The following is a 27,283-nucleotide window of genomic DNA, read 5'->3' on the forward strand; positions in this document are numbered from 1 at the left end:
GCCTTGAGGCAGCAGCGGTCCAGGAGCTTGATCGTCGCTTGCTCAGGTATAAAAACTCGTAAGATTCTGCAGATTCCTCCTCAGTCAACAGTGCAGCGACTGGGACGGTTGATCCAGTTTAATCTGGCTGAAAAACCTGCACGGTTTCAAAAAATTGACTTTCTTTTCTTTGCTCTCTCTCCGTCTTCGCATTTCCACAAGTCTAGGCCATGAAGATAACATCACACGTAGTCCTCATCAAGCAATAGTAAAGACACTTATCATCTGGAGAGGATGCTCCTCCATGAATTGCACTGAAACTGCTGTCTCCTGCTTGCAATAGGGAAGTTCTGGCAGCCGCCAAAGTGTCATGCTAAGATTTTCGGGTCCCCAAACAAAAAGTGAACATTTTTTGGGTCAGGTGTCCATTGAGTCGTTGAAGACTGCCAACAGACCGTTCAATGAGTTAGAAAAGCGAGACTGTGCTCCACAAGCGCCGCTTTAAATACCCCGATAAATCTTGTCTCACATGACGAGAAGGCCCCAAGGCAGCAGCGGTCCAGGCACCTGATCTTCGCTTGCTCCTTCTGTCTGTTACCAAGGTCCTTGCGCTCCAAGGTATAGAAGCCGCCTCCCATCCTCCGCACTCGACCCTGCTTCAACCGAGTGCCTGGCCAGCCTGTGCATATTCTGCGGAGATCGACAGCACGCACTTGCAGTGCACGTGCAAAAGGCACATCTATTACTTTTGGTGGAGAAGGAATTTAAAAGCTACTGCTGTGGTCCTCATCTCTTCCCTCGCTTTCTCGCATTTCTTTTCCTGCCTCTGTACCAACCCTTTTTCACTGGTCCTCGACATTGCAAAATTCTGGACGTGCTCGTGGTGCGAGAATGAAGAAACGCATCATCTGAAGCTTGTGGGCTAATGCAGCAATCGAGCCATTCCTACAAGTGCCTGAGCTACTACCCCCAACGTTAGCAGAGAGGAAAAGCACAAAGACAAGTGAGTTGAAAAATCGGACTGTTCAGCCCCAGACCAGTCCTCGTCGCTCCACGACCTGCTCCATCGGAGGCGAAGACTGCCTGCTTCCATGCTGCTCAAAAAACGAGCTCACTTCCGGCCTCTTAAATACTCAAGCCTGCCCTAGCACTTTCCCCATGACAAGAGGACTACCTACTCATTCGGGCGCTCATGAGCACCGGGCCTACCTGTTTCCTGTCTGCTCACCTGACTGCTCCAGCGACGCGCAGTCACGCCTTCCTGCTTCAACTGACGGGTCCTTCGACAGCTCAGGGGTATAAAAACCTACTCAATTGCTCCTCTGCCGTCCTCTTCTTCTTCACCGGTGCACGGCCTCTCAAGGGCCAGCAATTGCCCTAGGTAGCGGGTTACTGTGTCGTCCTGATCTCTTCCCTATCATCATGAGAGCGACTGCTGTCCCTTTGGCACGATTGTCATCACTTCTTCTCTTCTCGCCTCCCGCAAGCAACCACCCTTTCCTCCAGCCACTGTAGAATAATGACGAGCTCCCCCACTACTGAATAGACGACGGGCTTCGTCAAGATGGTACGTAGTAACTAACGCATCAAAGCCTGATCAGCCCTCCTTGCGCCCAGCACCGAACCACAGAAAAAGTCGAAGGCTTCCTTATTCTCGGCGGACCAAGCAGCCGGACACCAGTCTGCGAAGACTTGATCGCCTTCCGCGTCGGCATGGGAGAAGCCGACTGATGAGGAAGAAGGCTTAGAGGGTGGGAAGAGGGGCTTTTTATAGGTACAGAGCCACGCTCTTGCTCAAAGCCTCCTGCAACGGACGAAGCGGAAGATGGCCATGGGATCCGGCGGCCACATGACTGTTTCCAATGCGCGCACAATCATTTGGGTAGGCCCAGGCAAGAGAGCGCAGCAAAGGGTTTGCGGCTTCTGTCCCAAGCGTTGAGTACATCATGAGGAAGCAGCGACACCACCCCCAAGATCACAAGAAGCAGGTCCCTCGGATGTATCCATCCATCCATTCACTCCATCTGTCTGTCTGTCTGGTTCCAGCCTAGGTGGTATCTACGAGCCCGAGCCCAAGCCCTCCAACTTCCTCCTGCGCCAGCGAGTCCAACTGCCCAGTCCAAACAGCGCACGCATTAACACAACTGATCTGTACGCATACACTGAACAACCACAGCCAACACAACCACTGAATCCACCAAATCCACACGACGCAGCACACGCGAGCGCTAGACAGCTTACCTACACAGCCAATCCAAACGATTTGATTTATACAGACCTCCTTGCTTCCGCCTCGCACTACTCCCCCTTTCACTTGCCTTGGCCTCCCCTACCTCCCCTCACCACCATCACGTTCCAATCAAGGCGGCAGCGCCTTGCCATAATCCACGACGCCCGCCGCGCCAGGCGCGCCCCTTGGCGGCTCGTTGTCGCCCTCCCTCCTCACGCCATCGACATCGCCACCACGGTCTTTATCCAACGGCGGGATCAAGGGCGGCATGCCCGTGGCACCGGGGACGCCGAGCTGCGGCTGGGTGCGCGGGCTGGAGGGCGCCGAGGCCGCATTCGCATTGCTGCTGTTCTGCGCCTGCTGCTGCTGTGCCGAAGACGCCGACGAGAACGAGGGCGGTCCACCACCACCGGCACCTGCAGTCCCAGGCGCAGTCGAGGCGCTCGCATGCTTGATCTCCTTCTTGCCGTTGGCGCGATAGTACAGCAGCACGTCGCCGCCGCCGCGCCAGACGTGAGCGCGGATGGTTGCGAGCGTCATGGTGGGCGGGATGAGCTGGCCGTTGCAGTAGAGCTCGAGGTACTCCTCGGGGCGCATGGCGTCCGGGTCGGGCTGCTCGGGGGCCGGCTCGATGCGCTCGGCCACGTAGGCCATGATCTTGCGGGCGCGCAGCATGCGGTTGGCGTTGAGGCGGTTGTTGCCGTCGGTGGCGATGGGCGGGAGTTGCGGCGTCGATGAGTGCGGTTCGAGGATGAAGCTGACTTTGACGATTTCTTTGAGGGGAGGCGAGTTCTGTTGGGTTGTTAGAATGGGAGAAAGGGGGAGGCCGGTTGGAGAAAGATCAAGGAAGTGCAGGTGCTCTGCATTCAGGGGAATCGCAGTTATGAGGTGGAGTTTGGATTCGCGCACTCACCTTCAAAAGAACCTCTCCCAGCCATTTCGGCGCTACCTTTTCGATCAAATCCGCCTGCTGTGCAAGACTGCCCACCTTGCCTTCAAACAGGTCCGCCACACCACCGGAGTCTAGCCTATCCTCCTGGATTAAGATGGTGGTATTGACGGGAGGTTTCAAGACAGGCGTCTCGTTGGCCAGGCTGGGCGTGATGGCCGAGGTCAAAGCTTGCGCGCCTTCATTTACCTCGTCCTCGTACTTGTGCCGGATGGTCTGCACCACTCCCAGGAAGCTGTCTTCGATGACGCGGTCTTCGGTTTTGGTGCTGGATCGACCGTCTGAATCGCCTTCGTGATTTGTTGGAGCCTTTTCGTCTGATCCGCCATCGCTCCCCGTCTTATGAGTGTTGTTGTTGGTGTTGCCAGCGGCAGAGGTTTCGGTTGTTGGCGTCCGAGAAAGCTTGCGGCCCATACCGAACGACATCTTGAACTTGCGGCCAAACATGGTGCCCTCTTTGCCGCTGTCCTTTTCCGTCGATGGTGACTGAGGAATAGCCTCATCGTGAGAGTCTCGCGGCGTCGCGCTGACGCTAGGACTGAGCGGTGGTGCTTGTTGCGAAAAGTAGTCGCCAGATGTGCGATCCTGGCTTTGGCTTCCTCTAGAGGTGGTCTTTTCGAGGTTTCCCCCTTCTTCCGCTGTTGGCGGCAGCGCAGTGGGATGTGAGGTTGGCATCGGAGGGGCGGCTGAAGGTGTCGCGACACCAATGGCCAGACCAGGAGTGTGAAGGGGAAGACCAGCGCCATTTGCACGGAGAGTCGTTGCAGACGACGGTGCAGAGCCGCCGTCCTTCCAGCCATTCATCGAAGACTGCGGTATCTGAATGGTCCCGGGCGATTTCCCGCGCTGCTTCTTTTCGTTTATAAGCCATTCCCTGAAAGTCTCGTCCCTTTTGATTTCCTCGTCAATCAGATTTGCAAACAGATATCGCAAGATCCATTTTCCAAGATTGACTGTCGCAAGTTAGCCCGGCTCTTCCCAAACGGCACGCACACTTACTCCGCTGGTCCTCTCTAAATTCAATCGGCTCCTCCAACTCCAACTCATCAGCGTACATTTCGGCGTCAAAGCAGTAATTCTCTTCCAAAACGCACGTCAGGCTGCCGGTGCGAGTGTCAATCGCACACCAATGCGCCACCGTCTCCGTCGTGTTCACTTCCGGAGCCACGTCCTCCAAATGGCGTTTTCCAAACGATTTTATAGGCGCGCATTGCAGCAGATCCCACAATGTAACCTCGCCCGCCGTGTCCAAAGTCAAGACTCTTCTTCGATCGTTCAACAAAACGTGCTTGATCAAGCCGTTTTGGCCCTCGATGGTAAAGTCCGGTAGCCCTCGCACCGGAAGTACGCCATGATCGTCCTCCATCAGCGCCTCGGACGGCTTTCTTACGCTTAGCGACGAATGGACGGTCGAAGAGTCGGGATCGCGGTGGAACAAGTGGAACGAGGCGGCGTTTGACATGCGCAGTAGCGCACTTCGGGGAATCTTTTCGGTGGCCATTGACGACGCCGTAGGTGGCGGAGAGCTAGGAGAAGTCGGAGAAGGTAGTCGCGTCCTGTTGGTGGCAGAGCTCAACCGGTGGTGCTTGTAGTCTGGCATCTGTACGTCTGCCTCGGTGTTGACGTCTAGCCAGCGATTTATGCTCGAGCTCGACGTTCCAGTCCACAGGTAGTTGCCCGCAGCCACGACCTTGTTCACGCCCTCATGCTCCTGACATACTCCCACCGAGAGTCCCTCGTCCATCTCGATGCACCCCCTAACGTCCGTCTTTGCGACCAACCCTGAGCGATCGCTTGAGTAAAATACCGACAGCTGCGGATGATCCGAATACAGAGACCACACACTATCGTTGTGCATTGTCAGAGTGTACATGCATCTTCCCGCAGTCATGGACCAGACCTTGACCGTCTGATCCGACGACGCCGTCATGATGGTATCGCCGCCCTCTGCAATCATGACATCGCGAATATTATCCGTGTGGCCCACAAACTTGGTGATGCGCTTGCCAGACCGCGGATCCCAAACTCGTACGATGCTCTCCGGCCCTCCGCCAGCAACGAGCGAGTTTGTCGCGGCGAGCGCATAAATGGATCCTTTCGCGGCGCTGTCATCCTCGACGGCGATTTGTAATGTTTGACCTGCGCCATTGAGATCCCACAAATTTATCTTGCGATCCAAGCCGCCAGAGGCGACCCAGTTGGCGGTAGGACTTGGCGACGCGAGACACTTGACATAGTCGCTGTGCAGGCCAATGGTCTGAGGAGGGGTAGCTTCTTGGGCGGCAGGTCGCCATAACTTGACCGAGATGTCGGACGAGGCGGAGACAAGGGCTTCGTTGTTTTGGGCGAGGGTAATGTCGTTGATCCAATGGGTGTGTGCTTGGACCTGCTGGCGGAAGAGGGTGTCGGGGGCGGCGTGAGCGTCGTCGTCGAGGTTGTTGGACAGAGATGTGTAGCTCTCCTTATCTTGCGGTGGGCGCAGGTCGAGGTTCAGGTCCCAGGCGCATATGACGCCGTCTCTGCCACCGGAATAGCTGTCGCGCCGTCAGGGGGCGCTGCGGGGCAGCAGTAAGTGGGTAGATGGGATGACGTACAGGATGGAGTTGTAGGGATCTACGGCCAGGCCATTGACACCGAGACGATGGCCGCCTGCGGAATTGACCAGAGGCAAGACTGATGTAGTGTGAGCACGGTGGTGTTGAGGTTTGCGACATGTCGCGACTCCCTGGGAGTCCGTGTAACTCGAACAGGCAAGGGTTGGCGTTGGGCGGGGGAAAGCAGCGGCTTACCGTACGAGATACGCTTGCGCGCGTTGCGCCCCATCCCACTTTGGTTGGTTGTTTAGCGGATCATATGTCGGGCATGGGGTTGCGGCTGACGGGAGGGCGCAGAAGAGGAGAGCGGGAGAGAGGGAGGGACGAAGGGAGGAGAGGGAGGCCGATGCTTGGTTCGAGGGTCGAGGGATCGAGTCGGGTTCGTGAGAGCGACGGAGACAGGACTCGAGCAGTCGGTAGTGGCGGCCTGAGGCAGCAGCAGAGGAGCTAGTTAACAAATGTTCAATGGAGGACATGGAGGGTTCACGTTGCAATCATCTGGAAATTGCCAAGTCAAATGCCGCCTGGTCATCTCGAAGCGACGCGGTCTCCGGACAAGTCAACGGGGAACGGCATCCTTCAGCCGTCATGTCCTCCCCGTCTCCATTTCCAGAACGAGACCCTCAGCACCTGTCCGCGCCCCACTGTGCCTCGCGACGTGATGTCAGCGCCGATCAACCTCCACGACGTTACCTCTCGCTCTCCTATAACTACAACCGCCATCGCGTGCCGTGTATAGCGGGCCTATATCGTCAGCCTTGGCCCGAAGGCGTCGTCTATATCCGCAGCCACAGAGTCAGCGTCAACTTGCACAACATTACAGCATCACACCGCTCGACTCCAAGCCATGGCGTGTCTGCCAAGACGAAGCCTTACATCTCGGCTTGCTCATATCTCATAAATGGCGCCGAGTGGCAGCTCTCCATAGTTTTGTGCTCCCACGAGCTCCCCCCAACTCCACGGCTAAACCGCCCAACAGCCTCAAACTACACCAATCAAACAATTCGACTCGCTGCTCTATGTTGAAATATCAATCTAACCTCCGTGTTCAAAGACCAGTGTTCCAGCCATGCCGTCATTACCAGCAACCTATTCCCAAGATTTTCCCAAAAAGATGTGCAATAGAAAAAGAGCGCAAAAAAGATCTCAAGGAATTTTTCCCACCCGGTGATGCATCGGTTCAATCATCAGCCGCTCAACAAGTCCCTCACACTCATCTTTCCCCTCATCGGCGCCCTCGCCTCTCGCACAGCCCCCCTGGCAGCTGCGTCCACGCCTCCCCTCCCATCCCACCTTCTGGGATCGCTGTTCAACATCAGCAATGCAGCCGTCGCCTCGTGGTCCTCTCTCGAGTCTGGCTGAGGGCCCAGTGCTGGACTTGTCAACGAAAAGCTGTGATGCCTCTCTCCACTCATGGCCACGGTCCCCGGGCTCGGTAAGATGCTAGGGCTGGCTGTATTGGAGTGGGTGCCCGTGGTCGAGAAGACGTAGCTTTGATGTGCTCCTTGCGCTCCGTACATCACAGGTGATGTCAGGATGGAGGAAGGTCGTCTGCTGCCACCATTTATGCTTGCGTTGGACGGCGTGGGCCAGATTGCTGGCGAAGTAGTGGCCGAAAATGTAGGTCGGTCACCCGAGTCGACAGGGTCGATCGAGGGCGATGTTGTCGTAATATGGCTGCCAATGATGGCATGCTGTGGCTGCTCGAATGGAGCATTGGGCGTCCGCGATGGTGAGATATCAGACATTTCTTCATCCTGGTCGTCCTCATCCTCGGAGGGTGCATCGTCGAAATCGTCTTGCACCGGCCGAGTAGGATTTGGAGTGGGAAAGTTGGAGCCGTTCTGCGAGACTACCGAGTCTGGTGCAGATTGTTTGGAGCGATTTGCGGCTTTGAGCTCTGCCACGCAATGTTCGAGATAACGCATGTATTCGATGCTCGCCTGATTGTCGTTAGTGGACGACCACGGCAACTCGTCTTCTTACTGACCTGAAGAATTGCAAGCTTATGCATCTCTTGTCCAGCGCAGGCTGGAATCATGTCCTTGAGTGTCCCAAACTCTTCATTCATCTTGGACCTTCGTCGACGCTCAATCAGACTGTGAGCAGTCTTTCTCGCAATTTTCCGGCCGGCAGCAGTCGATCCATTGCCATTTTTCTTGCCTTTGCCGTTGCCACCAGCTGCGGAGTTGTTATTGCCCTTGGCCTTTGCAGTGCCAGCCGACGTTGAAGTGTCGACGTCTTGTGTCGTGCGCTCATTCTCGTCGTCCGCACTCTTGGGCTTCATCTGGATAATTTTGCGCAAACGAGTTGGAGGAGGTGGGAGATTGTAGTCGTCTTTGGCAGACGCAGCGCCATTGCTGGCAGACGGGCGTTTTCTAGCATTGGTGGGCGATGAGTGGGTGACGGGCGAAGTGGGATGGTATGAAGAGTCGGAAGCATTGCACGAGGCAACGCTGGAGGAGCTCACGCTGCCTCTGCTATTGCTGCGCTCGCCGGCACTTGCAGCCAAAGCGGCGGGAGGGAGGGACCACGAAGGGTCGTGGGCAAGACTAGGGTCCGCCGGCTTGCCAGTAATGTCGGTGGAGGCGGCGGGCGTGGGCGGGAGCGCGGGGCGCGGCATTGTGAGGTAGAGGTAAAGGTAGAGGTAGAGGAAGAGGATGATGAGATGAGGAATGTGGAAAAAGCAGTCCAAGGCGAACAAAAGACGTATTTGTTTGACGGGGCGCAATGGTGTCCCGCTTTGGCATATGAGGTCGACATGGTGCACGCGACACCTCTGCGTGGTATGATAGGCCTGTCGCCGCGCAATCGACGTCGAGGCAGCCTCCGCAACCCACGTTTCTGCCTCGCCCGTCTGATTGGCCGGCCGCCTCTGCCTAGTAAACCTAAGTCTCTACATACAAACCTCCCACTCCCTTCAATCCTTAGCTCCACAGCCTGCACGTTCCGTCTGCCCCCGCGCTCACGCACCATGGCTGCCGCGGGTGCCAGTCGACGTCCAACACCCCCAGCTCCTTTTTGACCTGGTGACCCCGAAGCACCTTCAGCGGCACGATCGTCGCGTTCTCCATCAGATCCCCCACCACCTTGCCGTGGAAAATTTGCAGGCTACCGTCGTCGCTAGCGTCTGCAAACAAGGGGAGCCCGCCCTGGTGGAAGCGTACCGACCGAATCGCCTTGGAGTGGTACCGCAGTGTCTTGTACGGCTTGTTTGATAGGTCCAAATCGTGCCAGAGCAATCGCTTGTCGTAAGAACCCACAATGAGGTTGTCGCCTCCGGGATGAATGTCGAAAGACGATATCCACCGCGCTCCTGGCTGGAGAATCTTGAGCAGCTCCTGTTTCGACAGGTCGTAGCTGCGGATCCACCGCTGAGTGGCCACGAAGAAGATGGGCTTGGACGGATGGAACTGCGCCGTTTGGGCAATGCCCTTGAGCTTGCGGAAGGGGAGCTGCGTCATGTGCTTGGACAGGGTGTGAATTGCCACTGCACTGCTTTGGCCCTTGGGAGAGACTGTAGCAAAGTACTCTCCGCGTCTGTGCCAGTTGATGACCTTGACGGCCGATCTCACGCTGGCTTGCACGAGCACGCCCTGTTCCTCCAGTCGAGAACCTGGCCGGCTCCACTTGGCCGGGGGTGCCTTTGGCGCACCATCCGCCGTGGTAAGTTTCTGGGGGTTCTGAGCAGCATAGCCCCAGCCAGCGTCGAGAACGTCCCGGCTTGCCTGCTCCATGTCCGGCGTGACGGAGGAAAGGCCGAACGGCACCATGAGGTAAATGTCTTCACCGGCGGCTGCGGCGAGAACGACTGCGTCCTGGCCGGGCCGCCATCTCACGACACTAACAGCTTCTTCGTCTGATATCTTGACACTCCATTCCTGACGTCCAGTGACAATCGACCAAATCTTGACACAACCATCGTCACCTCCACTAGCAATGAATCTGCCGCTGGGGTCGGCCGCCAAGCTGCGCACGCGACCATCATGGCCACGGAAAATGGTGGCGCAGGTCGTTGGGAAAGGTCGCAGCTCCTCCGGACTGGGGAGCTTGGGCAGCAAGGATTCGGGGTCAATGTTGAGCTTGCTGCGCCGTACGCGGGGTGCGAGATAGAGATCGAGGCATCTTTCAAACTTCTCCCGAACGAAAGAGTTGTATCCTGGAACTTTGCGGAGGGCGTCATGATCCGTCGGCAAAAATTCTCGGTCCCGATCCTCCTCATCTGCCGTCTCCCAGGTTTGTCTTTCTTTCTTGCTTGGGAGGTATTCGGGCGGTGGGTGGTAGCTCTCCTCGTGGATCGGAGGAGGCAACTTCGGAGCAGGTAGGTGCATTGCGTGGTCGGGCCTAGGGGTTTCGTCTGCCCACAGATCATAGTTGTAGAATTTGATGTCGGAATCCTCCTCTTCTTCTTGGGGAGGCTTGTAAGGTTGGATGCGGCCCTCCTTGATTGCCCTTACAATCTTCATGACCCTCTTGGCCTCGTGTTTCGAGGGAACAAATCGTCTCTTTGGCTCTGGTGCAGCGCTCAAAGGCATAATCTCCGTCTTGCCCGAGAAGTATTCAACCATGTCCGGGTACGGATCATAGCCCTCTCCAGCAGTTTCGTTGCGAGTAATTTGCTTCAACACCTCCAGCTCCTCCCGGCTAAGCTGCATTGGCTTGCCAGTCTCTGGGTCTGTCAGGCCCGTCCATCCCTTGGGTATGTCTATGCTCTCAAGCAACGCGTCCAATGCCTCGCCCTTGGCGGGGCGCATGATCTTCTTTCCGTTGATGTCGTATCCAATGTGGGGGTAGGATTCGTAAAACGAGAGAGGAATATCTCCGATGGTGTTCTTTTGGCCAGCAGGCGCGTCGGAATCGTCGGTTTCGTAGCCGGCCTCGATCTCCTTGTACATGTAACGGGGGTTACCATTGGCGTCTTCTGTGACTGTGTAGTTTTTCTCGAGTTTCTCCCAGCTGTACTCGGGATCTTCATCTTCCGGCTCCTGTGACTGCATGCGAACATCTCCGTCGCCAGCGCCTCCGTTTTGTGTGCTTTGCGACTTGGTCTTCAGATTTCGAATCTGGTCGCGGATATCGTCTTCGTCGTCTTCTTCTTCCGAGGGAATCTCGTCGCTGTCGAGCTCTTCCTCCTCTTCTTCGTCGCCATCAATCTCTTCGCTATCCACATCTTCTTCTTCCGCGCTGCTGTCCGACTCGTCGTCGCTCTGTGACAAGATGCCTTCAAGCTGGCCGCCATGGAATTCGTCGTCTGATCGGGCGGCCTCCGGTGGCGAGTCGCGGGTGACTGCCTTTCTCTTTCTGCTCTGCATTGCTGAAGGCATTGCGACCTCTGAACTCAAGCGAGAAAGGTACAACTGGATTTGGTGAAAAGTGCGCAGGGTCTCGATGTTTCCAACAACTTTTTTGAGCGCGTCGGTTCATTTTCGGCATTCTGCGCCGATCACTGCACGGGCCATCTTTCAAGCTCGACCAGCGACCTCGCCTGGAAAGATGGCAATCCTCCTCATAGAACAACCAGAACATCGTTCTGCCTTACCGCTAACAGCTCGATACTGCTCTGGTCCAATTACATCTCTCCAATCGCTCCCGGAAGGCTCACACTTCGTACGGCTCACAAGCCTTTTGGCCCGCAGAGATGGCCAGGCCAAGCACCCGCTCACCAACTCCCGCAGGAAGTTCATACTCCAAGCGAAGCCGCCGCGATGACTACTACTCGGGGGACCGCAGCAGGGGCGACAGGTACCGCCGCGACCGCTCACGCAGTCCCAATGTGCGTTTTTCCCCTCCGCCCTCGTCTTACAAGTTTGCTGATTTGTGAATGATTTAGTATCGCTACCGGGACGACCGTGACCGCCGCAGAGACAGATCCGTAGAGCGTCGCCACGACCGTCGCGATGACAACAGCTATAGACCCTCGCGAAGAGAATACTCGCGAGAGCGCAGACGTTCCAGGGACCGCTCCCCCAACCGTGACACCCGCGACCGAGACTACCGCAGGCGGGATGGCTCCCGCGACCTTGAGCACCGTAGGCGAGATGATTCCCGCGATCGTGATTCAACCAGGAGAAGGCGTGAAGATTCTACTGACTCGAGGCGCAACGCCAGGAGGGATCGTTCGCCAGCCAGAGCTAGGGACACCGGCAAGTCATCCGAGGTGAGTTCAGGTCTTAGTTGGTGAGAGAAATGCTCCTGGCTTACAACCTTAGGCATCTACTCCCGCTCCTGCAAATCAATCGGAAGAGGCGAAGCAGGCAGAGCGCCGCGCGAAGCTCGAACAATGGAAGGCCAAGTTCTCAGCCAAACAAAAGGAGCAGCAGGAAAAGCAGGGTTCTGCGGGCACTCGTGAGATACTCGACGCGATAGACAAGAAGAGCTCCACTGCATCGCCTGTAGCAGCATCCCCACAATCGCCCGCTCCGGCTGCTGAAGCCAAGCCTTTTGCTGGGAAGTTTGATCCCAAGGCAATTGCAACGAAAGCGATTGCGAAGAAAGCTGCCGCACCCAGCGCTAACAGTACCGGGGCGTTGGGTGGGGATATTGCTGTTCCTGTTAACGCCGCCGCTGTCAAGACACCCTCTGCCGCTCCTCCACCCACCAAGGCAACTGGCAAACTTAAGGCCTCGGGTGGCAACGTCAGTGGCTTTGGTTTTGGTTCCAAGCCTGCTCAAGAGACTGAAAAGACTGGCAACAAACGGGCCCTCGACTTTGATGACGAACAATCGACGCGCAAAAAGCTCGAGAAACTACCGACGCCACCTCTTGAGGAAGCGACTGCCCAAGACGACGCCACTGCTCCTGATGAAGCTGATGAGGACAATGACGTTGATATGGCCGATGGTGGCACTGAAGAGGAGGTTGCAGCCGCCGCCCGTGTTGCTGCAGAACGACGCGAAGAGCGCTTACAACACGAGGACGAACAAGAGGCAGCTGCCAATGGAGACGTGCAAATGGAAGATGCCGCCCAGGAAGCACAAGATCAACCCGAAGAAGAAGACTTGGATCCGCTGGATGCATTCATGTCTGACCTGCAGGCGAGCGAGGTCAAGCGGCAGTCAAGACCCGTCAAGGGCAAAAATGAGAAGCGTGAGCCTATTGCTCTTTACGGGGATGACGACGTCCAGGAAGCCGCACCAAAGGACCTTGACGCAGAGGATCTTCTGGCCATCTCGAAGCAAAAGAAAGCTAGAGGTACCCTGCCAACTGTGGACCACAAAGCTATGAACTACCAGCCGGTAAGGTTTGCATTCTACACCGAGCCTCTTGAGCTTGCCGAGTTGGACGAGGAGGCTGTTACCGCTTTGCGCTTCGAGCTGGATGGCATTACCGCCAAGGGTCGTAATGTCCCGAAGCCCGTTCGCGAGTTTGCACAATGCGGGCTGCCGTTGAAGATTTTGGACGTGATTAGGCGACTTGGCTTCGAGAGACCAACGCCTATCCAGGCTCAGGCGATTCCTGCAATCATGTCTGGTCGTGACGTTGTTGGTGTGGCCAAGACGGGTTCCGGAAAGACATTGTCGTTCCTGCTGCCCATGCTCAGACATATCTTGGATCAAGATCCTCTCAGCACACTCGATGGTCCCATTGGACTGATTCTTGCTCCCACGCGTGAGCTTGCCACTCAAATTTTCAAAGAGGCCAAGCCGTTCGTGAAAGCGCTGAACCTCCGCGCCGCCGTGTGTGGTGGAGGCGCACCGATCAAGGATCAGATTGCAGAGCTCAAGAAAGGTGTTGAAATTATGGTTGCAACTCCTGGCCGTCTCATTGAGTTGCTGACTTCTAACAATGGCCGAGTCACCAATCTTGCCCGAGTTACGTATGTGGTCCTCGACGAGGCCGACAGAATGTTTGACATGGGTTTCTCTCCTCAGATTCAAAAGGTCATGTCGAATATTCGACCTAAAAGACAGACCGTCCTATTCAGTGCCACATTTCCGCCAAAGCTGCAAAGCAGCGCCGAGCAGCAGCTCAACGATCCCGTCACTATTCTTGTCGGTGGAAGAGCAAACGTTCCTCCTGAAGTCACGCAGGTCATCGAGATAGTCGAGGATGACAAGAAGTTTAGTCGGTTGTTGGGTATTCTGGGCGAGACTTATGAGAATGATGAGGATGCACGGTATGTCAACACAACCATATTCCTTTTTGCAACGCTGACTTATTCTAGAACTCTCATTTTCGTCGAGCGTCAAAACACGGCCGAGACGCTACTTGGAAAGCTCTTGAAGAAGATGTACCCTTGCAACAGCATCCACGGTGCCAAGGATCAGAACGACAGAGACTCTGCACTTTCGGATTTCAAGAGCGGCGCAAACCCAATCCTGATTGCCACTAGCGTTGCTGCCCGTGGACTCGACGTAAAGCAGCTCAAGCTTGTCATCAACTACGACGTACCTAATCATCTTGAAGACTATGTCCATCGAGCTGGACGCACTGGGCGTGCCGGAAACAAGGGCACCGCCATTACTTTTGTTGACCCAAGAGAAGGAGCTCAGGCCAAGGAGGTTGTCAAAGCTCTCAAAATGTCTGGACAGCCTGTTCCGGCCGAACTCGAGGAAGTTGCCAAGACAGGTGCCCGGTTCAAAGCCAACCACGGCTTCAAAGGCGTGGGGCTTGAGAACCTGGATCGTCTCCGCGACAGCGAACGCAAGGCGCAGCGGAAGAACTTCAACCTCGGCGACGAAGAGGAGGAAGAGGAAGAAGAAGAGGCAGTTGTGGCTCCCAAGGTTGTCAAGAATACGAACACCGATTTCAAGCCTACCGAGCCTCTCAAGGGTGTTCCAAAGGGCGTCGACCTGGATGGACCCATTGTCGTGCACAAGACGGAAGTACCAGCATCTGGAAGCGGAGGCAAGTCAAACGATCCGATGGAGCGAGTCCGCGCGGCAGCAAGCAAAGTCGACAACCGGCTCACGCAGCGCAACCAACTGCGTCCCGGCCAGCCAATCGACAACAAGGGACCAGACGCTGGCGCATTCCACGCCACACTCGAAATCAACGACTTTCCCCAGAAGGCTCGTTGGGCCGTCACGAACCGCACAAACGTGGCCAAGATTCTGGAGGCGACGGGCACGTCGATTACCACGAAGGGCAATTTCTATGCTGCTGGCAAGGAGCCCGCCGAGGGCGAACAGCCCAAGCTGTACATCTTGGTTGAGGGTGACACCGAGGTGGTGGTGCAGACGGCCATGAGGGAGCTGATGCGTCTGCTGAAGGAGGGCACGTTGGCTGCTGAGCAGGCGGACACGAGGGCCCCCACGGGCAAGTACAGTGTAGTTTAGGGGGTTCATAAAGCGGCTGCAGGCAGTGGTTCAGGATTGGAGCGAGGCAAGGGGCTTGCCTCATTTTCTTGAAAATCTGATCATCGAGCGGCAAATTAGAAAAAGTGCCCACGCACCAAAGCTGCGCTGGCATAAAGACACCACGTCGGTGCGGTTGGGAGAATGCATGCATTGGCCGTAGGTCATGTCTAGTAATACACTCTCTTCAAAGTAATTGATTTGGAGTCTCTCCTGGAGAATCAAGCTTGGTGTTGGCGGTTCAGCACTCTACCCGATGTCGCGTGAGAGCGGCGAAAGTGAGGCGAAGCTGCAGAAAAGGAGCCATGCTTTTGTTGCTGCAATCGTGTGCTCGTGCCTGTCAGCAATCTGCGAACGTCATGTTCTACAGGGATGATAGCTTCTGCCGATGGGCGGTAGATTGACTACATGGATGTACGACATCAAGGTATAGAGCTTAATGTCGCGTCCGCCAACGCGCTTCATGTGACCAGATCCAGACCTAAATAGACGCCAAGGCTCCCCAGAATGAAAAGAACGGGTATCCAGCTTTCAAAAGTTCCTCCCAAGAATTCACAAAAGATTGTCGACTTTTACATCGTGTCCGTTTGTCCAGGCTGTTGGCTTAGTTCCACGCCCGGGCATCGGCCATGGCATCTGCATCTCTCTGCCTGCGTTCAGTGTAGCTCGCCTCTTCGAGCGCGGCGCGATTGGTCTGTCGTTGGGCTTTGGGGACTTTTGCGTTGTTTGCAGCGGCTCGAGCCTGGGAGAGCATGTTAGAGGTGAATTCAGAGGCGCTGGGGTTCAGTGTCACTGCAGCCTCGCCATTGTCATGATGTACTCACCTCGGCAGCTTGGGCGGCGGCGCTCCGCGGGTCGTTTCCATCTGTTGCACCTCCTGTCCCTAACGTTCGCCCCGGCCCCTGCGCCGTTGCTCTGCTCTGTGTCGCGCCGTAGTTGTGCGGTCGAGCCGGAGGCAGCGTTGTGGCGTCTGAACGGGCGGTGGGCGGCGCGGAGGAGCCAAGGGTGCGGCCGGGGCCGGTGAAGTTGTCGGATTCTTTGCCGCAGCAGTTTCCCATGGTTGCGGTGTTGCGATGTGTGAGTGTTCCCTGCGCCTGGGGGGAGCGTGGAGCAGACGATGGGGGAGTTGACGTTATGACGATTGGCGAGTCAGAGCTCCACTCCGGCAGTCTGGCGCGTCTTGCCGACTGACGAATGGGGTGCTTAGTAAAAATCGGCCACGGATTCGCTGTGCGCAGCCTTGTACCCTCACTCTCCTTCACTACACCATCTTCGTCGCTCGCATCTACGCTCGCTCCTCAAGGTCATCTGCAGGCTCGCGCTTCGTGCCGATGATCATGTAGTGCAGTTGCCCCGCTGTAAAACCTGGTGCAACCCGCAGTTCTGAGGTCAGTGACTCCGACATTTGTCGTGCATTTTCGACACCTTGATGGCCAGCCTCTCCATTCTTCTCCCCCAACTTGAGCCCGCCCACACGCCGCTTGACACGACCCAACCCATCCGCTAACATGGCTCCAGAACTACCCAAGCTACTACCATTCATGATGACACCGCACTTTGCCATGCGGTCGCCTTCGCCCCAGCTGGCCGGCTCCAAACGCGATTCCTCGGGCGAAATTCTGGGAGCCAGCACCTGGAAGAAGCACATGGTCGAAAATTTCGGCTGCCAAATCGAAACCGCAGAGTGCCAGAACCCCATCTGCGTCAACCCACAACACCTCCTGGTCAATAGCAACCTCCACAACGACCTCCATCGCCATTCGGCCTGTGTCCCGCCTCAGGCTGCCTCTGCTGGCCACGCACAATCTTGCAAGCGCCCTTCTACCGCTTCCGTCCGCTCAGACATTTGCACTGAAAAGGCATGTCTGGCTAACAATGCTGCCTCCGAGGCCGACGGCCGTTACATGTGCGATGGTATCTTTCTGGATTCCTGCTCAACTTCTCCGACATGCACAGGTGACGAAGCCTGCACGATACCGGATTCTTGTTGCGTCGACCCAGAATGCGACTTGGCAGATGTGTGCTGGGACGATCTCTGTACCGATGTCGACTGTACGCAACCTACCTGTCCCGATGGCCTTTGCTTGGTCGACGAGGTCTGCTACAAGGAGCCTTGTCCACGAGCAAGCGCCCCTGACCACGGCTCATGCGAAGCGCTCGAGGACCAACTTCGGCAGAGCTTGTGCAACTCGCATAATCACCTTCAGCCCTATATGAACAATGGACAATGCGATCCAAATCTGGTCCAAGGTCACTTTGGTCATAACCTTTCGCATTCTCATAATTGGGCGCCTGTCGATGCCGCGTCATATCAGCATTCGCACTGTTTTGACTCGAATGGACTCCACGGGTGCAATGTTCCTCACTACCACGTCAATGGCAATGGCCACACGCCAGCCTGCTACCTTCCGGCAAACCTCAACGGGCAGCTTTACATGGCGACATCGGCGCTGGAGCAGCTTAGTCAGGCAAGTCGGCAGTTTGCAAACAACCAAAACTCGAACCGAATCTTTGAATGGCAAGCAGCCACTTCTCAGTATGACTCGACTCCTACTCTCGAGAGCAACTTTTCGGGAAGTTCTCTATCATCACCTGTCCCCAGTCTCTCCACAAATGTCAACTCCGACTTTGCCTTCAAGAACGGGGTCGACTCGGCACAAGGGGTAGCAATGAGACCGTCAAGTCCACTGGGACAACCCGCCAAGAGGTTCCAAGAAGATCTTTCGTATTCGCGATTCAACTTTGATTCTCTGCTTTCTTCAGCCAAGTCTGAATTTGGTGTCGCCCCGTCAGTTGAGACTGTGGTTCACACGTGCATGTGGGCGGTTCCTGTCAAGAGCGAGGATCAAATGCCAGTGCTTTGCAACAAAAAGTTTCGTTCAGCAAAAGAGTTGGCAGATCACATGAAGGAAGAACATACCGAGGGCGTGGATGGCAAGTATTGTTGCCAATGGCGGGGCTGCCCATCTACCACCGACTTTAAGCAGTCAGGCAAACTTGCCCGCCATTTTGCCATTCATTCAAAGTGTAAGTCTCGGAAGCCCCCCTTCATGAGTTTTGCTGACAGTCACCCAGACAAAAGATTCCAGTGCAAATTTTGCGACAAGAGCTTTAATACGGCTCAAACTCTCGAAAACCACCACAATACGCATACCGGCGAGCGTCCACACATTTGCCACTACGACGGGTGTACATACGCGGCAGCAACAGCAACACAGCTCAAGGGGCACATTCAGGGCACCCACCTGAAGGAGAAGCGCTTTCAGTGCAAGTTGTGCGACTTTTGCTGTACCGATTCGTCCAACCTCACCAAGCATGAAAATGGAGTCCACGGGCGAAAGGAATATAAGTGTCCTCACGCTGGATGCCAATACCCGGTGACGGACGAATGGAGTCTGATACGCAAGCATTTCAAGGAGAGCGGACACTGTCCCGAGCTGCTCGAAAGCAACTCGCAGGCGCAGAAGCGGTACAAAAAGGCAGCAGTGGTCAAGGACCAGGCGACGGTCATGGCGAATGGGCGCAGAGCACCGATATCGAGAAACAGAACTAGGCGCAGTGAAACGGTGGAGCGGAAGGGAGGGAGCGAGTCGTCGTTGGAGCCGGTTTTGGCCTAAAATTTGTGAGATCCGTCAACGGACCGCAAAACATTGATACCACTCTTCTTATGTACACCAAGAGACCCTTAATATGGAAAATTTGCAAAGGGTCTTGATAAAGTCGTGTTGCCAGGGACACTGAAAGGGTCTTGATGCCGTCCGGCATGGTTTGCGTCACGTGACCGCCACACCGCCCGGGCTTCGCCTGATTTGCACCACCGCCGCCCCGCTGCTATCACCATTCTACGCCAGTTCTGCCATCCCAACCCTGCCACAGAGACCCTCGCCATCTTTGACGTCTTGAGACGGCTGTCGCTTGAACCTGCATCGATTGATGGCAACCGCCTCATGACGCGCTCCGTTCCGCACGCTCGCTGAGCCCTACCGCAGACACCTCGTCAGGCACTTGCCAGGCCTTTCGCTCCTCCAGCCCTACACGTAAACACACAACACCTCGTCTCCCGGCTCGGCCTGCACCCTTCCGCACCCACCGCCGCCATGTCGTCGTCCTCACAGGTCGCCGAGTCATGGATCACGTCCTTTTGCAACCTCCTCGGCCACGAGTACTTCGCCGAGGTATCGGAGGACTTTATCGAGGATGACTTCAACCTCACCGGCCTGCAGTCCCAGGTGCCCATGTACAAGGAGGCCCTAGAAATGATTTTGGACGTGGAGCCAGAAGATGATGAGGAAGACGAAGAAGAGGAGGATGAAGACGAGGACGAGGACGAGATACTCGGCGACGAGAGGCCGCCTGGATACCGACGCGCCGACCGACGCCATCAGCGCATGGCTAGCGACCTCAGCGTGATAGAAAGCTCTGCAGAACTCCTCTACGGTTTGATACACCAGCGATACATTACGTCGCGGCCAGGCATGCAGCAAATGGCCGAGAAATACGAGCTGCAGCACTTTGGCGTTTGCCCTCGCGTGCACTGCAACAGCGCCAAAGTCCTGCCCGTTGGCTGCAGCGACACTCCCGGCCAAGAGACGGTCAAACTCTTCTGCCCTTCATGCCTCGACGTCTACACCCCACCCAACTCGCGCTTCCAAACGGTCGACGGCGCCTTCTTCGGCACCACCTTTGGCTGCCTGTTCTTCATGACCTTTCCTGAACTCGACATCGGCACGCCGCGCGGCAGTCTCTCCAACCCATCTGCTGCTGCTGCCGCCGCTGCTCGCGGCGAGGATCATCTCACCCTGGACTCGTCGAGCCAAACATCCACCTCCAAGTCGCGCGCCTCCAGCTCTTCCACCACGACCCCCTCGCTGCCGCCGCAGCCGGCCCTCATCAACGGCGTCACGCCCGCCAACCTCGCGCCCGGCCTCGGCGACGGCAACATTTACGAACCACGCATCTACGGCTTCCGCGTCAACGAGCGCAGCCGCACGGGTCCGCGCATGAGGTGGCTGCGTTCGCGGCCGGCCGACGTCAACGAGATGGACGAGGCGCGCATATTTCACGAGCACCGACGGTTAGCAGACGAGGAGGCACAGGACGAGGAACGGGGCGAGGACAGCACCATGATGGATGCGGGGACGGAGGGGGCCGCCGGTGCCGGCGTGCCGATTCCGCGGAAAAAGGCTGTCGCCAGGAGACGGCGGGCCGCGGCCAACGGCGCCGTGGTCGGCGGGAGGGGCTCCCCGATGGACACGAACGGCGTGGGCGAAGGCGGCTGATTGGGTCAGTGTGACGAGTGCAACGTCGTGCCGTGCTTTGGTGGGCCAGTCCTCCTCCCCATCCATCATCATCATCTTGAATGAGTAAACAGTCATTGGTGCGAGAAAGAGAGGAGGAGGGCGGGCAGACTTCATCAGCAATTGGGGACATGGATGGGATGGGCCGGCTGGCTGAAACGCTGCGTTTTCAGCAGTGACGGAAGCGTGGGCGTGTTCAGAACAGAAGGAAGGAGACTGGCAGAAAGGCAGACACAGGCATATTGATCAATCACATGGGAATACAGATGAAGAGGAATGAATGGTGGTGGTGGTGGTGGGGTCCACGGTTGGGAAAGACGGACAAACAGGGGACGGGAAGGGGGAGGGAGGGTTTTCACGGGTCTACGGGGCTACGAACTGCAAACTAGGTGATGGGATGATGGGGTCAGACGTACTTCGGATGTGACGGGCAGGCTATCCGATGATGAATTCTCTTTTTCTTTTGCTCTCGAAGAACTTTTGATTGTCGTCGTCGTAATGTTGACTGATTATCTCCCCGTCGTCGTCGTCGTCGTCGTCCCATGTTGCCCCCCCCCCCCGTCTCCTGTCTTCTCTTCCCACCTTCTCCCCTGACCCCCTTTTGCCTCTCTATCTCTCTCTCTCCGTCTCCCAACCTCTACCTACCACTCGTCTTTTGGCCTTACAGCTCCATGCCTCATCGCCTCTTCGCCAGCCTCCCGACCAAGCTCGCCTACTTGCTTCGAATCCTCACGCTCACCGCTCCGCTTCGGGAATCGACACTGCCTACCCATCACCACATTCGACCGCTCATCCGTCTCACGCAACTCTTCCCGTCTCGTCTCGTTTCGACTCGACTCGTTCAACGCGTATGAATCGGGGCTTGCATATCCTCCTTTTCGGGTCAGGGTAGCGGGAGCACGGCAGGACCAAATCGTTGCTCGGTTCTCATGCTCCTGCACTGGTTGAATGGTGGTGGCGTGGGTTGGAGTAGGAAAGATGGGAGAGAATTAGGAAGGGGAATGGTGTGGCGAGCTGGCTGTATGGGCAGAAGGGGAGTCGCTAGGTGCCTAGCTAGCCAGAAAATCGAAGCATGGCGGATTCACATTCAGATTCGTCATTTGGTGTTTTGTGTCAAGCGGCTTCTGCCCATGTGTTGTGGAGAAGGAAGGAGTGATTGGCTTTTGGTTTTGTTGTTTCTATCGCGGGAATAGTGTACATACGTGGTCAATCACTTATCCAACTCTACCTCCAGACTACCACAAGTTCCGCTGATCATGGCAGAAGCTCTGACGGCATTGAGTTGGCGAGCTGAGCCATGAAAGCCTGGCGGACGGTGGCAACGAAACTTTGTGTCCACCAGCAAGCGCCACATGGCGACGACGTGCGAGTGCATCTCGAGTGGGCCGGAAGTCAACACCATATACACTTACTAGTCAACTACTCGCTTGAGCGGGAATTTGCGCGACAGGCCGAGGACAGGGTTATGCTAGAGGCAGACATTGTGAGAAGTGTCCAATATTGACGAGGTGGTTTGGGAAGGCGCGGAGTGTTCGAGGGTTCTGCGGTGCGAGTGAGTCGCTGCTTCCCTTTCTTGCTCGGTGACCAAAGAGCAGGAAGGAACCTCGCGCCTGCTTTGTGTGCAATTTCAAGCAAAGGTCTGGAAGGAGACGGCAGTGGCGAGGTGTCGGGTAGAATGGCAAAAAGAAGCAGGCAGGCAGGCAGGCAGGCAGGACAGTGATTGACTGAACTGAATGGATGTGGCGCACAACACCAAATTCAGTCGAGCTCGCGCAGCAAGTCTTTTAACTTACGGATATGCAGTCGCACGCCCTGCTGCTCAATGTCATTTCAGCGTGGTGCGCAAGATCAAACACTACGCCTGGCCGCATCGACGTACTGAGCATCTGCTATTGCCACGACACTCTTCCAAATCTCATGGTCCTGACAAACAGTGCCACATCAAGTGAAAACGCCACTGCGTTTGTAGAGCGCATATAATCGTGGCGGCAGCGGCGGCGCGGTGGTGGTGGGTGGATACGCGTAGACATGTCTACGCTCTGCCAAAGGGGAGGATGGGAGTTTTTGACCTTTATATTTTGCAAACCCCAAAACCACTTCAACACAGAATCAGTCAGCGTGGCCGAGTGGTCGATATTGCAATGGACCGGCCGTACGTATGCGCGGGTACGTACTTTGGCGGACTCCTCAGGCTGCGCCCTGCCCCCCCCCACTCTCCCTCGTGGTCGAGTATGGTGATTCTCACCCCGGGGGCATCCCTTGAGCTGTCTTAGTGGGGCATTAGTTCAATTCCCGTCGTGCGCACCTCCTGAACTGGTTCATCTTTTTTGCCTTTTTTCTTTTTTTCCCCTCCTTCTTGTTTGGGTGGGCGGGCGCTCTTTTGGAAGGCGCGGTGGTGGGCTGCGGCCGCTGCGCCTGCCGCCTGTTGGCGTGGCTGGGTGGGGCGCTCCTTCCTCTTTATGATTAAAGATCAGAAAAGAAGCTGGCACGACTAGAAGCTTGTCACGATGGCTCGTCACTGTTGCTTGCCACCAATTCTCTTCGTCGTCGCTTGACGACCCGATGAACGACGCCTGAATGCTGTTTGAATCAAATCCAACCTGAGCATTGCACGTTGAGATTTTCTTGCAGCTGCTTTTAACTCTCTCGATGATAAGTAGTCACAGTTGAAGGAACAGGACTTTGAGTATTTCGGAAGTCAACGTCGCCCGCGCTTGCTAGACTGCCCACCCAACACACTGCCCGCCTTCCCCCTGAAACTTAAGTCGCCAGGAACTTTCTTTGCCAATCGGAGCGTTTCCTCCACCACCGCCACAGGCTCTTCTCAAACAGATGGGAGTTTACCCGAGCCAGCGGTGATTCCTCCAACTCTCCAATTCTGGCACATCCGAATTGGGAAGCTGCAAGTGAAGCAATAAAGATGAGTCTTAGATGCTCTGCAGTCACAAGTCCACGGCTTTACATGATTTTCGGCGGAGCGGATGACCTAGATGACTCTGTGCATTCAGAACAATCTCAAGCTTGTGGCAAGATTTCTCATCCTCAAAATTGTTCTTTGTCATTATTCCCGAACAATGGTCTCCTTCATTCTAGGATTGCGGAAAGTTTCGAATCTCGAGCTGCGCGCTTCTTCACTTGCATCGCCTCCAAGGCCACAGAAACCAGAAAGGAGTTTATTGTTGGGTGGCTCTTTCCCAAGAGTATGACTGTCCCAGACGCAGTGATTTATCCAAATCTGGCACAGCTGCCTTGGAAAGCTACAGGCTAGGCAAAAAAGGCGGCTTTTAAGTATTCTGGAGCAAATAGTCTGTGGCTCGACAGGATTGCCTACGGAGTAGATGCATTGGAGTAGTCGATACGATTGGAAAAATCTTAAGCTTTTGGCGAGATTGATCATACCAAAATTGCTCTCCGTCACTACCCCTGAACGGTGATCGCCTTCATCCTGGACCGCTAGAAGGCTTCGAGTCTTGAGCCGCGAGTATCTCTGGCTGCATCGCTTCCGGAACACAAACCCTGAAAGTGATCGCAGGCGATGCTGAGAGTCGAGCAGGTCCATCATCCTTTGACTGCAACTCTGAGGCATCTGCCACTCTGACACATCTGCCTTCGAAGTTTGGCAATCCAGTAACAACTGCGGCCCTTAAGTACTCGCAGATTCTGGGGCAAATGGTCTGTTAGGCCTCACCTGATGGCAGGTAGCAGATGACGAGGGCGGCAGCGTGAGGAAAGAGCGACTTGCGCGCCAGCACTCCAGTGATCCGCCACCGCATCGCCCCGACTTTGACTCACGAGTCAATGATGAAGAGGTCCCGTACGTCAAAGACAGCATATAAAACTTTCATGGTCCTCGACTTCCTATGCCTCCATGCACAGCACAACCAGGGATGCAAAATGGATGCTCTTCACCTGGACGCACTGGAAATGTCGCAAGATCTCGATCAATCACTTGTCTCTCTTCCTCCTCTGCTGGATTTTCTGGCAATATAGGCAAACTCCCATTAAGGGCCGGTATCTGCAGCGATTAACGTCATTGTAGTGCAGTGACGACCAACTAGTTCAATGCTTTGAGATCAAGAAAATTTACGGCGATGTGCCAGCGCGCTCTTGATGGAATTCCATGAGCGGGGGGAGAGAAGGTCTTCCGCTATCAGCACGGGAAGGTAGGACCCGCGTGTCGCCGAACTCCCCCTAACTCCAACTTTCCTTCCAAGGCAGAGCACCGTCGCAAAGCCAAATGGCTACAAGGAATGATCAACACCTCGCGTCCAACAACTCCGCAAGCGGCGCAATGAAAAGCAAAAAGGAATACCGACCGACTGACGACGAAGCAGTTTGATTCCTGACCCAGCTGGTCTTGCAGAGGCGGGCGTCACAATCTCGCAGCCCTTGAAAGTGGTCGCCGAGTCCATCAGCACCACTCAGCCACGTGGCTCTGAATGTCGACGTTGAAGGAGTGGTGACTTGATTGGGTTATATGGACATTGACAGCCACGTATGAGGTCACTTGAGGGCGATGACTGCTGCGATTTCGGCCTACCGGCGCCCGACTCCGCGCGTGTGGCTACAGAGATCTTGGTATAAAGAGCTCTCTGTCGGCTTCATCTTTCACCGCAAAGGCGTCAGAAATTTCATTACAAGCACCTGGAAACTTTTCTGGGGGACCGTTTTCCAGACGTTGTCACTTGTCTCTTGGTTCGGAACCGAGGAATCACGATCCATCTGGTCAAGATACTGCCCTTGATGTCACAACGTGGTTGCGGAGATGATCCGCAATATGGGACAGAGATGGCCACCAGGAACATACCTCGCTGAGCAGCAAAGTCGATAGAAGCGGTATTTCGCATAGCTTAGAAGCCATCGCGAAGCTGCTGCTATTCCGAGCACACAGACACTTACCCCCAAGCATCAAAAGTCCCAACTCTGACGCTCTGGTCGCAGGAAGAGAGCCAAAGGTTATGCACAAATTTCTTGGATCCTATAAAGTGTCGAAACAGCGCACGTGGTGGCTTTGCCGCGCAAATTTCGCCCCAGTCGCAGTCTTCTGACGAGGGGAGTTGTCACAAGACCACGCACATACCCATGCCTTCCAATCTTTGAGTGTAAAAGCTCTGCCTGCTCCGCATTTTTCAATATGTGCATCAGTGGAACTGTGATGATGACCGCCGCTCAAAGACCATCGATGTCCTTGTACTGTGTCTAAGATGCGCAATACGAAGACTCCTACTTGTCTCTTTGTTCTGAGCGCGGCCACGCACGGCTGATCCAATCGAGTCACTGTCGAGGCCATCTCTACTCAATTCCAGTGGTCAACTTCATTTTCGGGTAGTGTCAGCCACGGTCTACGATCATCGCTGAGCAAAGCGCGCTGTAAAGCAGTGTCTCGCGAACCCGCGACTCCACGCTCAATCCTTTTGCCCAACCAAGACGACGCAGAGGCACTTCTCCAGACACGCTCGATTGGGAATTTCAAAATCGCAACAATCAAGCCTAGGGCGACTCAACGCGTTCTTCGTGGAAGTTCTCGATGCCTTCATCGCCGCGGAAATGGCGAGGGCACTCAGGCACAGCTGGCGTTACTGCCTTTTGACTCCCAGTCTCCTAGAATCGATGGGGAAAATCGACAACGTCTTCGACTGTCCGTCCGTTCGCCCTTTGCTTCGTCATCAAGTAAACGCATCAAGACACATCCAGTGATGGCTAGAAACGACACTGCTTCAGATCGCGGCCGCAAAGCGAGAGAGTGGCGTTGCGAAAGCGTCGCTGTGGCACTTCTAACGGGCCCGCCACCTGATCGCTGGCTTGGAAGGCTAGAGAGCCTTTAGTCAACTGACTTAGGTCTTGCCGACTCTGCCCAAACCGGGTGGATCGATCAGTATCCGCGTGCATGTGACGTGGCGAGGGTCTCGCTATGTCGAAGAGGAAAGGTACTGACAAAAGGTGGAGAAGGAGGAGAAGACGACACAAAAGCTGCATCCACAAACCGCATCCAAAAGTCGGAGGCTGAACGGCCACCCGCCACACACACGCAAAAAGGGCAGGGGCTCCCATCGTCCGCCTACCAGCCTATCTGCCCGTTCGTCCAAAAAGAGGAAGGAGGAAGGAGCCACAGGGCACAAACCCAAAACATCCAACCACGAAACCCGAAACAGAAACCAAAACGCGGCAGCCAAACCCGCAAGAGGCATACTGCACACGCACAAAGCCTCCATCCATATCCACTTTACATCGCCTACCGAATGTGTTGCTGCCTTTTCGCAGCATGATGGACAGAAATGCGAGCGTGCAGATGCTGCGTGATACGTCTTTCATCCATCCATCGATGGCCACCCCGCCATACCGTCCACTGCCGACGTAGTAGCGTAACTGACCCAAGCCCAAGGACTCACAAACAAAACGGACGGAAAGACGGAAAGACGGGATCCCCGTCCCTCGCTCGCTCGCGCTCGCCCGCTCCCGCGCGTGCCGTCCCGCGTGCCGTCTCGATCCACAACTAGGGTACGCTGTCTTGCTGTCTTACCACGTCCCACCTCACATTTATTTTGTTTTGCTTTGGCTTTGGCTTCCACACTGACAATGAACGGCGACTGTGAGCGGATTATGGCAGGTGGACGCTGTCAGGCGTGGAGAGAGAGCGGTGGCTGGTGTGCGAGGCGCCGCGCCCAACCCATCTACATGTGGCCAGCCAGCCGCCTAGCCACGCTGGGTAACGCGGCGGCGAGACACGCCTGCGTGGGACAGAGACGGCGAGAGTGGTCAAGGTCAAACGTGCAAAACACACAATAGACTGTGAGGTGGATGGGCTGGTGGTGGTCTTCGCTTTGTGGAGAAAACATGCATACCAGGGAAAGAAGACGGTCAAGCCGGTTTCACTGGCAGTCGTCGCTTGTTGCCATAGAAGAACCAGAACCAACAAGTTGGCAGCCGGCGAGGCAAGC

The 27,283-nt window shown here is 55.8% G+C and overlaps 7 protein-coding genes across 7 annotated transcripts; 3 read left to right on the forward strand and 4 right to left on the reverse strand.

The window, feature by feature from the left end:
• Nucleotides 1–1,977: 1,977 nt before the first annotated feature.
• Nucleotides 1,978–6,245, reverse strand: BKA78DRAFT_310828 (uncharacterized protein). Its single transcript, XM_066888156.1, has 5 exons — nt 5,948–6,245; nt 5,753–5,831; nt 4,158–5,692; nt 3,123–4,111; nt 1,978–3,001 (listed from the first exon to the last, which is right to left on the reverse strand). Exons 1-5 carry the CDS (start codon nt 5,979–5,981, stop codon nt 2,339–2,341), a joined length of 3,300 nt encoding a protein of 1,099 aa, XP_066745118.1. The 5' UTR covers nt 5,982–6,245; the 3' UTR covers nt 1,978–2,338.
• Nucleotides 6,246–6,612: 367 nt separating this feature from the next.
• Nucleotides 6,613–8,444, reverse strand: BKA78DRAFT_310830 (uncharacterized protein). The gene is made up of 2 exons (XM_066888157.1): nt 7,743–8,444; nt 6,613–7,695 (listed from the first exon to the last, which is right to left on the reverse strand). The coding sequence occupies exons 1-2, from the start codon at nt 8,373–8,375 to the stop codon at nt 6,940–6,942; spliced, it is 1,389 nt and encodes a 462-aa protein (XP_066745119.1). The 5' UTR covers nt 8,376–8,444; the 3' UTR covers nt 6,613–6,939.
• On the reverse strand, nt 8,445–11,139 carry BKA78DRAFT_310832 (putative ribosome biogenesis protein Erb1). The gene has a single exon (XM_066888158.1). It carries the CDS (start codon nt 11,074–11,076, stop codon nt 8,680–8,682), a length of 2,397 nt encoding a protein of 798 aa, XP_066745120.1. The 5' UTR covers nt 11,077–11,139; the 3' UTR covers nt 8,445–8,679.
• Nucleotides 11,140–11,253: 114 nt separating this feature from the next.
• BKA78DRAFT_280662 (P-loop containing nucleoside triphosphate hydrolase protein) lies at nt 11,254–15,250 on the forward strand. The gene is made up of 4 exons (XM_066885620.1): nt 11,254–11,525; nt 11,583–11,909; nt 11,962–13,868; nt 13,917–15,250. The coding sequence occupies exons 1-4, from the start codon at nt 11,391–11,393 to the stop codon at nt 15,028–15,030; spliced, it is 3,483 nt and encodes a 1,160-aa protein (XP_066745121.1). The 5' UTR covers nt 11,254–11,390; the 3' UTR covers nt 15,031–15,250.
• A 91-nt stretch (nt 15,251–15,341) lies between these two features.
• BKA78DRAFT_111251 (uncharacterized protein) lies at nt 15,342–16,492 on the reverse strand. Its single transcript, XM_066882268.1, has 2 exons — nt 15,873–16,492; nt 15,342–15,790 (listed from the first exon to the last, which is right to left on the reverse strand). The coding sequence occupies exons 1-2, from the start codon at nt 16,104–16,106 to the stop codon at nt 15,653–15,655; spliced, it is 372 nt and encodes a 123-aa protein (XP_066745122.1). The 5' UTR covers nt 16,107–16,492; the 3' UTR covers nt 15,342–15,652.
• Nucleotides 16,493–16,556: 64 nt separating this feature from the next.
• Nucleotides 16,557–18,665, forward strand: BKA78DRAFT_351703 (uncharacterized protein; the record flags this gene model as incomplete). Its single annotated transcript, XM_066891226.1, has 2 exons — nt 16,557–18,075; nt 18,124–18,665. The coding sequence occupies 2 exons, from the start codon at nt 16,557–16,559 to the stop codon at nt 18,663–18,665; spliced, it is 2,061 nt and encodes a 686-aa protein (XP_066745123.1).
• A 480-nt stretch (nt 18,666–19,145) lies between these two features.
• On the forward strand, nt 19,146–20,210 carry BKA78DRAFT_236580 (casein kinase II regulatory subunit-domain-containing protein; the record flags this gene model as incomplete). Its single annotated transcript, XM_066883861.1, has 1 exon — nt 19,146–20,210. A coding segment is annotated over one exon (1,065 nt), but the record flags the coding sequence as incomplete, so codon positions are not given.
• Between the last annotated feature and the right edge of the window lie 7,073 nt (nt 20,211–27,283).

This window comes from Phyllosticta capitalensis, assembly GCF_038381095.1.
Source record: "Phyllosticta capitalensis strain CBS 128856 chromosome Unknown BKA78scaffold_4, whole genome shotgun sequence".
Taxonomy (NCBI): Eukaryota; Fungi; Ascomycota; class Dothideomycetes; order Botryosphaeriales; family Phyllostictaceae; genus Phyllosticta; species Phyllosticta capitalensis.

Coding starts and splice junctions, on each gene's coding strand:
- BKA78DRAFT_310828 (XM_066888156.1), bottom strand. CDS start 5,981: ATGGGGCGCAACGCGCGCAAGCGTATCTCGTACG. Junction 5,693..5,752: donor GATCCCTACAACTCCATCCT/GTACGTCATCCC, acceptor ACGGCGCGACAG/CTATTCCGGTGGCAGAGACG. Junction 4,112..4,157: donor ATTTAGAGAGGACCAGCGGA/GTAAGTGTGCGT, acceptor AACTTGCGACAG/TCAATCTTGGAAAATGGATC.
- BKA78DRAFT_310830 (XM_066888157.1), bottom strand. CDS start 8,375: ATGCCGCGCCCCGCGCTCCCGCCCACGCCCGCCGCCTCCACCGACATT. Junction 7,696..7,742: donor ATAAGCTTGCAATTCTTCAG/GTCAGTAAGAAG, acceptor AACGACAATCAG/GCGAGCATCGAATACATGCG.
- BKA78DRAFT_310832 (XM_066888158.1), bottom strand. CDS start 11,076: ATGCCTTCAGCAATGCAGAGCAGAAAGAGAAAGGCAGTCACCCGCGAC.
- BKA78DRAFT_280662 (XM_066885620.1), top strand. CDS start 11,391: ATGGCCAGGCCAAGCACCCGCTCACCAACTCCCGCAGGAAGTTCATAC. Junction 11,910..11,961: donor ACACCGGCAAGTCATCCGAG/GTGAGTTCAGGT, acceptor TTACAACCTTAG/GCATCTACTCCCGCTCCTGC. Junction 13,869..13,916: donor GAGAATGATGAGGATGCACG/GTATGTCAACAC, acceptor GACTTATTCTAG/AACTCTCATTTTCGTCGAGC.
- BKA78DRAFT_111251 (XM_066882268.1), bottom strand. CDS start 16,106: ATGGGAAACTGCTGCGGCAAAGAATCCGACAACTTCACCGGCCCCGGC. Junction 15,791..15,872: donor CCGCCGCCCAAGCTGCCGAG/GTGAGTACATCA, acceptor ATGCTCTCCCAG/GCTCGAGCCGCTGCAAACAA.